General features: G+C 53.8%; 1 protein-coding gene across 1 annotated transcript in view; it reads left to right on the plus strand.

Annotated features, from left to right (window-relative positions):
* The first annotated feature begins 381 nt into the window (after window positions 1–381).
* The window catches only part of SSH1 (slingshot protein phosphatase 1), a 59,545-nt gene continuing 47,024 nt past the window's right edge, over window positions 382–12,902 (plus strand). The window contains exons 1-2 of the mRNA XM_045076733.1: window positions 382–575; window positions 5,393–5,433. Coding sequence (XP_044932668.1) covers window positions 507–575; window positions 5,393–5,433 — 110 coding nt within the window. The 5' untranslated portion in view covers window positions 382–506. The remainder of the gene's footprint in view (window positions 576–5,392; window positions 5,434–12,902) is intronic.

The raw sequence follows: 12,902 nt of genomic DNA on the forward strand, positions 1-12,902 counted from the left end.
CGTCACCCTGCCTGCGCAGTAGTCGAACCTCGGTTTCCCGGTCCGCGCTGCTGGCGGGTCTCCCGGGGCAGACGTGCTCGCGGGGGGCCGCGACCCCGGTCCCCAGGCTCGAGGGTCCGGGGGCGCGGGCGGGGGCGTGCGTGCTGAGCGTGCGGGGTGGGACGTGACGGCCCGCCCGGGGCCTCCTGCCGTCCGCCGCAGCCGCCGCTTCGGGCTCCCGCGCCGCGCACGCGCGCCGCCCGGCGCCCCGCCTCCCCGCTCCCCACGCCCCAGGGGGCCCGGCGCGCGCCGGCGCGGGAGGCAGGAGGCGGGAGGCTGGAGGCTGGAGGCGGCGGGGGGGCGGGCGGGGAAAGCGGACGCCGAGGGGGAGGGGCGGGCCCGGCCCGGCTCGGCCCGGCCGCCCGCGCGCGGCTGCTGGAGCGCCCCGGGCCCGGCCCGGGCGGCGGCGGCGGTGGCGGAGGTTCTAGCCCGAGGCCTCGGCGGCGCCCTTGCGCCGCATCGCAGCCATGGCCCTGGTGACCCTGCAGCGCTCGCCCACGCCCAGCGCCGCCTCCTCCTCGGCCAGCAACAGCGAGGTGAGCCCCGGGCCCACGGCCCCGGCTCGGCTGAGAAGCCGCCGCTCCAGGCCTGGGCCGCGAGTGCGGGGCGGGGGGCGTCCGGGCCTGCGGGGGAGGGGCCCCGCGCTGCGACCCTGCCTGGGCGGTCGGCCTGGGTTACTGTGCGGGGGACGGAGAGTGTCACCCCGTCTGGGGTGACTGTGTGTGCAGCTGTGACCTCTGTGTGGGGTGTGACTTTCCGCGAGACTGTACTGCGGCTGTGACCTCTGTCTGGGGGTAGCTGTGTGTGTGACTGATCCCCGTCTGGGGGTGACAGTGTGGGAAACTGGCTGTGCCCCTGGGACTCCTAACGGGTGACTGGGAGATGCTGGTTGTGAGATCTGTGGTCCTGGGGTTGGTCTAGGCCCTCTCCCCGTGTGCCTGACTGTATGTGAGTTTGTGTGTGACTGTGGCCTGTCTCCTGGGAACCGTGCCTGCCTGATGCTGTGACAGAGGGCCCCCGGGGGTGCCCCTGTGAATGTTTGAGATTGTTTCCCTGGACTGCATGCCCCTGGAGGTCTGCCTCTTGGTGTGAGTGGCTGGCCTGTCGGGTGCCCGTGTCACTGTGTGACAGTGACTGAGTGAGCTCAGGGCGCCCTGTGACTGGGTGTCTTGTCTTTGTGTGAGTCTGGATCTTCCTTTTTGTGATATCCTTTGAGACTGCATGTTTGTGTTTATCTGGCTGTGTGGCTGGGGGCGATTCTAGGGTTTACTGTGGTTGCAGGGTTGCATTTTGGTGACTGAGAACACATCGCTGCACCCTGCCGGTTTCTGTGTCTCTCTCTGCCATCAGGCCTCTGTGGGCCGCCTCCTCGATCTGGGGTAGACTGGGGAATGGGTCTTCTGAGTGGGCGGTTGGCCTGGGCTGCACTTGGGGCCTCAGGGTACTATAGGGCTGACTCTCTCATCCCCCACTCTCCTACCTTCTCTTGGAGAACTGTTTATGGCCTCTGGTCTCAACTCCTATCCATGGCAAGGCTGAGAGTTGGCCTGAAGACAGAGAAGCTGGAGGAGGAAATTGGGAAGTGTTTGGAGAAGGGAGAGAAGGCTGGAGGAGGGGCCTGCAGGCCCAGGAAGTGGCCTGGCAGCTCTAAGCCATTCAAGCCCCTTCTCTGTGGGGGAGGATAACACGGATAACATGGAAAGGTTTGTGTGAGAGAAGAGGAACTGGTTTTGGTGCAGGCCTATTTGTCCTGCAGGCCCGGGTGGCTCTTCTGCCTGATTTTGTTAGGAGACTCTGGAACATTTTCAGAGTGGCGGTAAGGGTGGATCCCCCCCCCCCAACACCCTCCTTTCCTGGAGAGGCCATTCGTGAGTTACCTTGTCTGCAGACAGGATTCTCCTCATCCTTCCTCTGCGAGTCAAGTGCAGAGAAAAGGACACTGGTGGCCAGTTGCCTGCAGCTGAGACTTGAGGCTACAGTGGCTCTTTTCCTCACCACACAGATACCTGTTCTCCTCCATCACTGTGATTACCACCAGTTTGCAGTCTATAGAGAGCTTCCTTGCACTTGATCTCAGACTGCCTTCTCAACAGTGAAATGAGGCGATGGTTGGACTCCAGTAAGGGCTTGTACACAGGGCCCTCAGCCTTGGTTTCGGATTCTAAACTCCATGTTCCCTGCGTAGCTCACACCTGATCTTTTCCTGTCAGAGACACATTTTTTAAAATTTCATGTTATCTTTCAGCTGAGCTATAATTCACGGATCATCCATTCACCATTCCTCAGTATATGATTCAGCGACTTTTGGTACCTTCACAAGGTTGTGCAGCTGTCCCCACGGCCGGGTGCCAGAAGTCTTCATCACTTTGAAAAAGAAGCCACGTGCCCCTTAGCCACCACCTGCAGCCCCCTTCTCAGCACCCCTACCCTGCTCTCACCAAACTCTAGGTTCCCACTGATCTTCTTGCTGTCCTCATAGAAATGCCCGTTCCGGACATTTCATATGATCACAATCCTACAATATGTGACCCTTTGTTTCTGGCTTTTGCCGCTTAGCATGATGTCTACAGGGTTCATCCATGTAGCACAGATCAATACTTCATTCCTTTTTATTGCGAAATAATATTCCATTCGGTGGATGTATCACATGTTTGTTGGACATTTGGGTTGTCTCTATGAGACACATTTCAAATTATTATATAGAGCATTACTTTTACCAAGTGCCAGGGACCCAGTAAACATGAGAATAAAACTCAGCCACCTTTTTTTTCCCCAAAAGATTTTATTTATTTGAGGGAGAGAACACAAGCAGGGACAGGGTGGGAGAAGCAGACTGAGCAGAGAGTCTGAAATGGGACTCGATTCCAGGACCCCAGGATCATGACCTGAGCCGAAGGCAGAGGCTCGACCCACTGAGCCACCCAGGCACCTTGGCCCCATTTGATTGGCTGTTAATAGAGGAGCAGCATTAGTTGCCCAGTGAACTAGCCGAGGTTGGGATGTTCCCTAGAAGACGAGGCTTGCTTTCCGATGGGGTGGGGCAAGACGTATGGAGAGAGCAGGCACGTGCATGTGAACTCAGGAGACGAGGCCATCTGTGCCTCAGGTCTGACCTTCCCTGGACCTCAGTTCCTGTGAAAGGGCCGGCTTCCCTCCTATGTGTGTCCTTGGGCATGTATACCTTGCTTCCCTAGGAAAACTGACTGCATGTTGCCTCCATTTCATTTCCGGGAATCCTAGAGAATGAGCAAGAATTAAATGTCTTTTTGAGGCCTGTACCCCTAACTCACTTTCTCTCTCCTCGAAATGCACCTCTTCCCCTGAGTCAGACAGCCCGGCTGACTCAGCTGACTCAGCCGGTTTAGCGTGGGAACAGAGAGGGAGATCAGCCCGCCCAGCAAAGCAGCTCTCCTCTCAGTTTTTTCTCCCTGCCCCCACCCCATCTTTAATTATCTCATTTATGTCACTTTACTGTTAATCTTATCTCATTCCTTTGCGAGAACAAGCAGAACGCCCCACAGTAAATAAATCAATAACTTTCAGGAATGGATTGGAACATTGTTATTTTTGACAAATGTTCAAGGTGACTCATTTTTATGGGCAGATCTCCAGAGTCTTTTTTTGGCCAGAGGGAGGTGGGACACAGAGGAGGGGTCGGATGTGAGGTGTTGGGGTTAGGTCAGGATCAGGGTTTCTCAGCCTTGCCACTGCTCATGCTGGGGCTAGACAGTTCACAGTCGTTGGTCGTTGGAGGTGGGGGGGGGGTGTTGTCTTGGGCATTGTGGCATATTTAATGTAACCCTGTCCTCCACCCCTAAGATGCCAGTAGCGTCCTCTCGAAAAAGGCTCCAGACATGGCCCAATACCCCCCTATTGAGAAAAATCATCCCCAGTTGAAGACCCCTGGGTTAGATCCAGCATTGTCTTCTAAGTGGTTGTCTGAGTTGTTTGTGCTGCACTCAGGGACAGAAGCTCATGGCCCTGTGGTCAGCACAGCCTCACCTCATGGGTTCCGTTTCTCCTTTGCCCCTGGGGTAGGGCGCGTGAGAAAACCAAGTGACTGGCCACCAGTGCCCGCCGCTGCACATAGAGTATCTTCGTAACATTTAGGGACCCTGGGACTCTCCGCTGTCCCCCTCTTTCTTCATTGTGGGACTGCCCCCCGGCTCTGTGTCCCTTGCTCCGCAGGCCCCTTCCCGCGTGAGCTCCTCACCCTTTTCCCATTACTGCAGACTCCTGCCTGGTCTCTGTCCTCATTCAGCCTTGCATCTCTCCCAAGGATCGCTGCTTTCCAGGTTTCTCTTTCCTCTTCAATGGGTTCCTCTGTGGAACATCAAAACATGCCAGGTCCCAGCGGTGCAGAGTTGTTGGGGGGCGGGGGTGTTTTCTTATTTCAGTTTTCTCATTGAAAGCAAAAAAGAAAAAAAAGAAAAATTGCAATTGGCGCTTAAGTCCCTGTGACTTTTAGATTCTAACCCTCTTGGCCTTTAAACTTTTAGAAAATATTAAATGTCCGTTTCTTTTGCTTATATAAATAAACCTATAGCCTAGAAAGTTTTATGTTAAACATTTAAGCCTTTTTGGGAACCACCAAGAGCTTTTGAGACCCACAGACAGACAGGCTGCTCCTGGCCCCCTTCCATGGTGAAAGGCTTGCCCAGAATGATTTTTCTTTTTTCTTTTTTTTTTTTAAACTCATGTGTTGGAGCTGAAAATGATATTGATCACTCAGCTATTACCTGGCTTGAAGGAGGAAATAGATTCTTCTTAAAACATCAGCCCCCCCCCCCGTTAAAAAAAACAGGGTGAGGGGGCGCCTTGGTAGCTGAGTGAGTTAAGCATCTGCCTTAGGCTCAGGTCATGATCCCAGGGTCTTGGGATGGAGCCCCACATTGGGCTCCCTGCTGAGCAGAGAGCCTGCTTCTCCCTCTGCCTGATGCTCCCCCTGCTTGCGTTCGCTGGCTCTCCAGCAAATAAATAAAATCTTAAAAAAAAAAAACAAAACAAAACAGGGTGAGATCGCAAACCACACTGGAAAGTTGAGATGAGCGTGTGGGTGAGCAGGGCCAGGTAGGAGTGTCCAGTGAACAGGAATCAGTGCGGGACACTGCGGAAGGTATGTGGATAAAGATTGGGAAACCTGAAAAATCCCTCCATGGAAAGTTCTCAGCAGGACAAGGGTGGGTGGAGCAGGGTTGCTGAGGAAAGGGTGCGACCTTGTGGACAGAGCCAGGTTTCCTGGACATCTGTATCTCTGTCAGGCATCAGAGCAGAAAACGTGAGACTTGTGTCTGTGTGTGAGCCTCGTTGCTAGTGGCATCTGTGGTGTGACACTGTCTTTCTTTCTCCGTAGTTGGAGGCTGGCAGCGATGAAGAGCGAAAGGTAAACCTCAGGTAAGCGGCCTCGATTTTCGTTCCTGAGTCTTTCTCCTAAGCAGGTTGAAAGACTCTTGTTCCTTTCTGGAAGGGAGAATCCTCGGAAGAGAGGATACACCAGTGCGTTCAGTGAGAGCTTTAAAAATCACACCGCAAGCATGTACAACGGTAGCACGTCCACGTGCGTGAACATGTTTAACCATCAGGAGCTTTCATAACGTTGTATAACATTTCAAAAAGAAGGAAGGTCATTGCCAGGATTCCACCGCCCTCCTCAGTTCCCTGCTTTGAACATCTGTAGAGACTTCCTTCCAGATTGTACCTTTCTGAAAAAATACTCTTTGTCTCGTGCTCTCGCTTTTCCACCCAGCTTTTGCTACAGTGTCCTGCGGTAAGCACGTTGCTGGTTTGAAATAGATGTCCCACCCCCTGGGTTCAAGGTGGGGTTTTTTTGTTTTGTATTTTTGGGTTTTTTGTGTGTATGCCTGTGTGAAATCTTGTGAGATGCTCCCTGAAAAATAATTCCTCAGGCTATAGTCCTCAGCTGCTGTAGTCACTAGCAGACCCCAAGGGCATTTTTATTTTTCTTTGCCAAAAACGAAGGCCTTCTTTTGGGTATTTTGTTTACGGAAGATTTAGTTCTCCATTACATAATATATTCGTATTATATAATGTGTTGTACCCTAAGGCACCAGTCTTAAATTCAGATTCTTAGAGTCTAAAAAAGTAAATGGAGTTTCAAGGATATTGTTCTTTGCGGGGGTGGGGGGAATCTGTTTCATCTTGTGAGGAAGAAGAACACCAATTGGGAAAGGGAATGTATGTTCAGAAACTGGGGTCCACCATTCATTATTGAGAGCAGGATGTTCTCTGGTTAAACTCACGGGTCTTTGAATATTCATGTCTTTGGGCAAAAGGAGGGAAGACACTCACTTTTATTGTGGCATACAGTATTTGTAAAGATTTTACGTATAGGGAAATAATGGCCCGGAAAAATCAGAGAGGTCTTATTTCAGGGGCTGGGTCCTCATTTTAACGATACCTTGGGGATGATGACTTTGGGGATGATGACGGATTTTCCCTGTCCCTGGGGTGTTGGGTTGCTCGGGGTCTGGGTCAGGGCTTGAAGGCTGGAATCAGCCAGACTCCCAAGTGGGGGCAGTCACGGGCTGTGTTTTGTGTTTTCGAGCTTGGCTCTCTGGGTGGAGGCAAAGAGGGGAGGAAGTGGAAATCCACTCTCTGGAGGCTCTTTGGGGGAGGAAGTGCTGGAAGAAGGGCTTGCTGACCACCATGGAGGCCACGAGGGGGGCTGCTTCTACAAGTGCATCTCCTGCTCCAAGCCTCCCTCCAGTACTCCCCTGGAGTGGGAGTTTCTTCTATCCCTGAGGCCTCCCCTTCGCAGGGCTTATGCCCAGGAGAAGGTATTTAGCTGTCTCACTTAGATTGTCTTTGGGCAAAGAACTAATTTTTTTTTTTCCCAAACTGCCCTTACTTAGTGGACAGCATAGTCCAAATGGAATTATTTCATTTCAGAACTCACAAGTAGCAGTGATGTGCAAATGTGAGTACCCTGGCAGCCAGGGTACTCACATCCCTCTGCACAGTTGGGAGCTCACAAGGTGGGGGGAAGTCACCTCTGCATATTGCCATATTCACTCCTCTCAGCTGTGCCAGGAGGGGTTTTTTTCCCAGTTTACAGGGGAGAAGCCTGAGGCCCAAGGTTGCACGTGGCAGGTACTAAATTTGAAGCGAGGCCTTTGTTGCCTCCCACACCTGTGTTTGTCATGGGATGCCCCGACACCGGCATTCTGGAGACCGGTGCCAGGACCAGGACTGAGGAGCCCTGCTGACTTTGGGTGGTGTCCCCTGGATGTGTGCTGACCATGGGAATCCCTCATCACTGCCCCCAGCAGGCCTCCCCCCATGACCTTGTGAACGCTGGGAGACCCTGTCCTGGAGCTGGGAATCTGGGCTCTGAGCTTATCCTCTTGGGTTCCCCTCTTAGTCCCTCTTCCCCCACCTTGACATTGACCCCCCCATTTTTAGGCAGACAACACCATCCTGCTTTCTAAGTGTTGTAGCCACGCAGGAGAAATTCTGGTTTAAGCTTTGACTGCAACTCATTCACGGCCATGTGTTGATTTGCATTTTCAAGCCTTTGCTGTCCAGGCTTCTAGAAGAAGTAGTAATGGAATAGTCCATTGTGTTTGCTTGTCTGGGGAAGAGGGGATTTCTCCATGCTTCAGATTGGTTCTGGATAGTTGCTGGTAGGCAGGAAGCCTGGAGCTAGCAGGATACTCCTTTCCCCGCTCTCCTCTGTCCACCCTTCATTGAGAGCTTTCATCTTTCGGTAGTTCTTTTTGACTCAGCCATGGCCAGGAAATGGCTGAATCACATGGGCGGGTCTTCTGGGCCTCAGCTACTCCTCTTCCCCAGTTTCCCCTGGTGGCCCCATAGCTCAGGTCCTTATCCCTCCCCTGTCCTGTGTCAGTTGTTATCCAGGCCACCCTCCTTCCCACTCAGGTTTCTATCCCCACCGTCAGATGGACACGGTCTCAGAGCGCCCCTGTGCCTCTTGCTCTGGTCCCATCTTGCCTGCTCTCCACCTTCCCCCTCCGTGGCTGCCCCATCCTCTCCGCACCGCCGCCCCACTCTTGCATGGGTTGTGTTCATCACACTCCCTGGCCAGGCTCTTTCTTGAAACCAGTTCCATTTCCTGCCCAGTCAGCTCAGTGGTCCTGCCCCCAGACGTGTAACTTCCTTCTCTCTGGTGGGAAGCCCTTGGCTCCCCTCTGTGGGCCACGTGGCTCCACCCTACATGGCAGGTGCACGTGCTTTTGTCCCATCCCTCACCGGCAGCGGCACTCCCCTTAGGGACGGGGCTTTAGTTCCCTGCTTGGGCATGACATTTCAGCTGCTGCAGTATGTTAGCTTTGTCCTGGCCCTGCAGTACAGTGTGTCCCTCATGAGAGAGTGAGGTGTGGAGGAGACAGTGGGGGTTTGGACACAGGCAGGCGTATGTTCACAGTCTGGCTCCTACCTGAGCCGCTGAGCTCCTTTGCCTCTGTGCCTTAATACACTTCTGTGGGTCTCTTTCATTCCGTCTGTCAAACACATACAACTCGCACCTAATAGGGTGGTGGAGGGGCTGAGTCGGGGCTCCTTGCACGGAGCCCGGCCCACAACAGGCTGAAAGAGCCATCGTGACGTTTGGTCCCCGTGAGATATTCACATTCGTGTCAGTTCACAGCCCAGACTTAGCTGGACTTCCTGCGGATGCAGTGTCCACTCTGTCACGCTGGGCCCCTGGGCCGCCACCAGGGACACTCTGTGACCTGGAGCAGCCCCATCCTTTTCCCAGCTGCAGCCCTGTGGGATGCAGACAGCCTCGGGCACACTCCCCAAGGTCAGTGTTGTGATTCAGACAGTTTCTCGGAAGGCCTTCCTGGGGACCTCACAGGAGCTGATCACCTCGTGCCCAGAGCGAAGCCGACTGATGCAGAGCGAAGGAGGTCTGGTTCTCCACATTCTCCCCGCTGCGCTCCGCACGGACAGACAGCCGCTGGCCTCCCGCAATCCCCTTCTGGAAGCTGTGCCGCCCAGCCTGTGGGAATCGGTGAGCAGACGGCTCCGCTGGCAGCGGCTCTCGGCTCCCTCGCCATCCTGGGAGCTGCCTCCGTCTGGCACGAGATGGATGCGTCTGTGCACCAGGCAGGGCCCCGGGGAGAGAATCTGGCTATGGTTTCCAGAGGGTGGCTCTGGACTGAATGTTTTTTGTTGTTGTTGTTTCCATCCAGAGTTCCCAAGTCAAGCATATGAAAATGCTCATTAGAGTTCTTTTAATATTTTTCGTGCCTCCCCCAAACAAACATGGGGCCAAGGCCGCAGGACTTTGTCTTCTGTTTTATGTGGCGTCCATGCTGAACGGTGACCTCCCTGCACCTCTCCTCTCTGTCCACGTTCCCTTCCCCTTCGGATCTTGACCTGGAATTCCTCAGAAGCCCCCGCTGTCCTGGAGTGTGGTTGTACCTTCCCTCTGTCCCCCACAGCAGCTCCCATGTCCTCACTTCCCCATCTCCATTCAGCACCTGTCTTTTATGCCTATATGCTGTGAGGGTTCCTATTCGCCTTTCTCAGTGGTTTCTTAGGCTGGACTTTCTTGTCCCTATGGATGGTCCATCCGCTGAAGTCCTTCCAAGGGGCGTCAGGCGTCCCCTGTGTCCCAGTTCTGCGGCAGGTCACTGTATCCGTTAGCAGTCGCCGTGGAACAAATTAGCCCAAACCTGAGAGTCCAAAACAGTTCCCGGTCATGGCCTCACAGTCGCCAGGGTTGAGAATTGGGACATAGTCCAGCTGGGCTCTCCACTTGGGGTCTTACATGGCTTTAGTCAAGGCATTGGCCAGGGCCAGGGTCGCACCAGAGCTTCAGGTCCTCATCCAAGCTTACATGGTTCTTGGCAGAATTCCTTTTCCTGCAGCTGTGGAGGTCCTGGTGGCTTGCTTCTTCAAGGCCAACCGGAGGATCTGTTGCCATGGACTCTTTAACCCACTGAGCCACCCAGGCGCCCCTGCCATGGACTCTTGTAACGGAATGCCGTCGCAGGAGTGACCGTCCCATCACCATTACCTTCACTATACAGTGTCACCTGAAGGGGACATCTGTCCCATCCCGTCAGGATAGAGGCTCACTCAGGGTGCCTGTGACAGGGTTGGGATCTTGGGCCTTCTCTGAATTCCACCCACTGGTCTCAGCCTGTGCGTACATTACATAAAGGTGATGGTGACTGCGAGATCCTCGCAGGGTTGTCAGGAGCACCAGCGAGCCCGCAGGCCTTGACCCTCACGCCAGTGAGTGGCACGTTCTTTCTTGTAAGCGCCCACATGCTTGTTCTCACTTTCAGGCTTGGCATCTCTTGGATTCACCCCGACTTTGACTGCCTTGTCCTCTGTTGGCCCCTGCATCTCCCTCCTTGAGCTTCGGCTTTAGGGGATGGCCTGGGTTTGGCTCCCCCCGTCCCCCACTGCCGTCATCTGTCGCCTCACCAGGCAGTGGGCCAGACCTTACACAGCTTGTGGGGTCACTGGCAGAATTAAATATCATAACTCCGTGAGCCTTTTCACTATTGTAAACTCTGAACAGATGCTCTTTGCCTGTACCTCTTTCAGAGGTCAGCTTCTGTAGTGATTTCCTGGCTCTTCCTTTTCCTTCCTCCATGTGCTTTTCTCTTCTCGTATTTCCTTGGGACCAGCTTTGTTGTATATATACTTACGTACATAAAGGTTCCCCCACCCGGTGCAGTAGGAAGATGGTAGGGGCCTTTGTTAAAGAACGGTTCAGAATCTCGAGATGGTGAGAGCAGAGCTAATCCTTGAGGCCCTCCTGAGCCTGGAGCCTTGAGTGGCAGGACAGGGCCTCCCTGGCCTCAGCCCTCCCAGCGCCTGGCACACACTGGATAGGCCACTGAGGTGTCACACAGTGACTTCCTCCCATAGAGGAACTCGTGGTGCTCTTGGATGACCTACCGGATACTGAGGACAGATAGCCTTCCTGCCATTTCCCCCTGTAGCCACTCTTAGAGCATTCACGGCACCCCTCTGTCCTAACCTTTCTGCTTAGGTGCCACTCACCCAACATATATTTCCTGGCACCTACTCTGTGCCACCACTATTTCCAGGAGCTGGGAATCGAGCAGTGGACGAGACAGATCTCCGGCCTCAGGGCTAACATTCTGTTGGGGGAGACCAGGCAGTAAGGAAGATAAACTAGAATAGCGTGTCAGTAAGTACTAGGGAAAGAAAGTGAAGCAGGGACAAGAGGCTCTGGAACGGAGCCTCCAAACACGCTCCACTCTGTGAGTCGCCAGATGAAAGTTATTTCTTCTAACATACGCAGACCTCCTGTAAGGAAGGCGCCATTTTGATTCCCATCCTGTGGACTGGAAGAGTGAGCCTTAGCTGGCCTGACTTCATGTGGTATGAAGTGACAGAGGCAAGAACCTCAGGCTCCGTGTCTCTCTGCCTTCAGAACCTGTCCTCGCCCCCCCAATTCAAGAGCCATCTCAATTACCCTCCTGCCAGTGGTTCAGAGCTTTCACCAGGAGGCCGAGAGGAAGGAGTCCACCCGGAAGAACTACCATCTTTGCAGCCATTCTTCCTGCTTGGAGCCTAGCGGCCTTTCTGTGAACTATATTCTTGAGCAAGTCGTGGGGGACCCCCCACGTGTCCCTGAGCCCCACTGAGATCAAGAATTGTGACACGTCCCCCTTCTCGGATGGTCCCTGGGCAATCACTGGGCAGAGGCCCTTGGGAATGATAGTACCCTCCTGTTTCCTGCAGGTGCAGGTGCAGGTGCTGGATTTGGAATCTTGCCCCATAGGTTATGTCATCAGCATAATCCTCAAGGTGGCTGCCAGCCCCAGCTTAGGAAGCTACAGTTCAAAACGGCCGGTGGGACGCCAGGGCCAGGGTTTGAATGCAGGTCCCTGTATTCGGAAACCCATGTCCTCTTCTTTCTGCCCCGTCTGGTCCCTCACAGGAGAGGGACGCAGTTTTATGTTCAGCAAATCCTTTCCTGTCCCCATCCCCTGGGCTTTATAGGCACTAGCTCCCCACCGACCCCCACTTTTCAACATTGGGGTACACAGACTTTTGAACTTCTGGAGTTTAACACAGGTGCTCTCCCTGGTGTATTGGGACATGAATTTGCCTTTAGGGCAGGTTAAATTCTTTGTTAGAAAAACTCCATCTACAGTGGGGACAAATGAGGACAGAGGAAAAGAGTTCGTATGATTCTTGATTCTGTAGGAACTTAATTGAACTTCTTATTAAGTTTAACTTGAAATGAATTTTGCTAGAGTCTAGTAGGTTTCATTAAGCTTTACCAGTACTTAGACTTCAAAAGAATGCCACGGGGCCCCGGTCTCCTCTTTCCCAGGCACGGGTGCACCAGGGGAGTGCATACGGTGTCAGAGTCCATGCTCGGGTGGTACCAGCAATCATGCCGGCACTGGATGTGAGCAGAACAAAGCTGTGAGAGGGAGTCAGCAAAGCTAGGTTCTGTCCTGAGAGGTGATGTGAACCTTAGGCAAGTCACTAGACATCTCTGGGCCTCCACCTACTCCTTTGTAAAGTGAAGAGACGAGATTAGATTGCTGCCCCCAAATGGAGATGAAGAGTCCTCAGACCCATCCTTCCTGGCCTGTGTCCTCGTGTACTTGTCATAGTTCCCTGTAGATTTGTAACAGACTGCTCAGACTTTCCCCTTCATTCCAGGACAGAGGTCAAGGGCATACATTTGTGGTCAGTGTTATGGTCTGACCCTGACTTGGAGGACACTAGCGTGGCATCTGAGACGAAGCGGACCCTTTGCTTACACTCCTCAGCGGAGCCCTGGGCCAGCCACACTTTGCTCTCAGGAGCGGGCTTCAGGGGACTCGCCTTTGGCGTACCTTGCCCTGTGGTCAGAGCTCAGGATTTGGAGCACTTAT

Source organism: Mustela putorius, unplaced genomic scaffold (genome assembly GCF_011764305.1).
Source record: "Mustela putorius furo isolate JIRA1106 unplaced genomic scaffold, ASM1176430v1.1 tig00000193_pilon_pilon_pilon, whole genome shotgun sequence".
Taxonomy (NCBI): domain Eukaryota; kingdom Metazoa; phylum Chordata; class Mammalia; order Carnivora; family Mustelidae; genus Mustela; species Mustela putorius.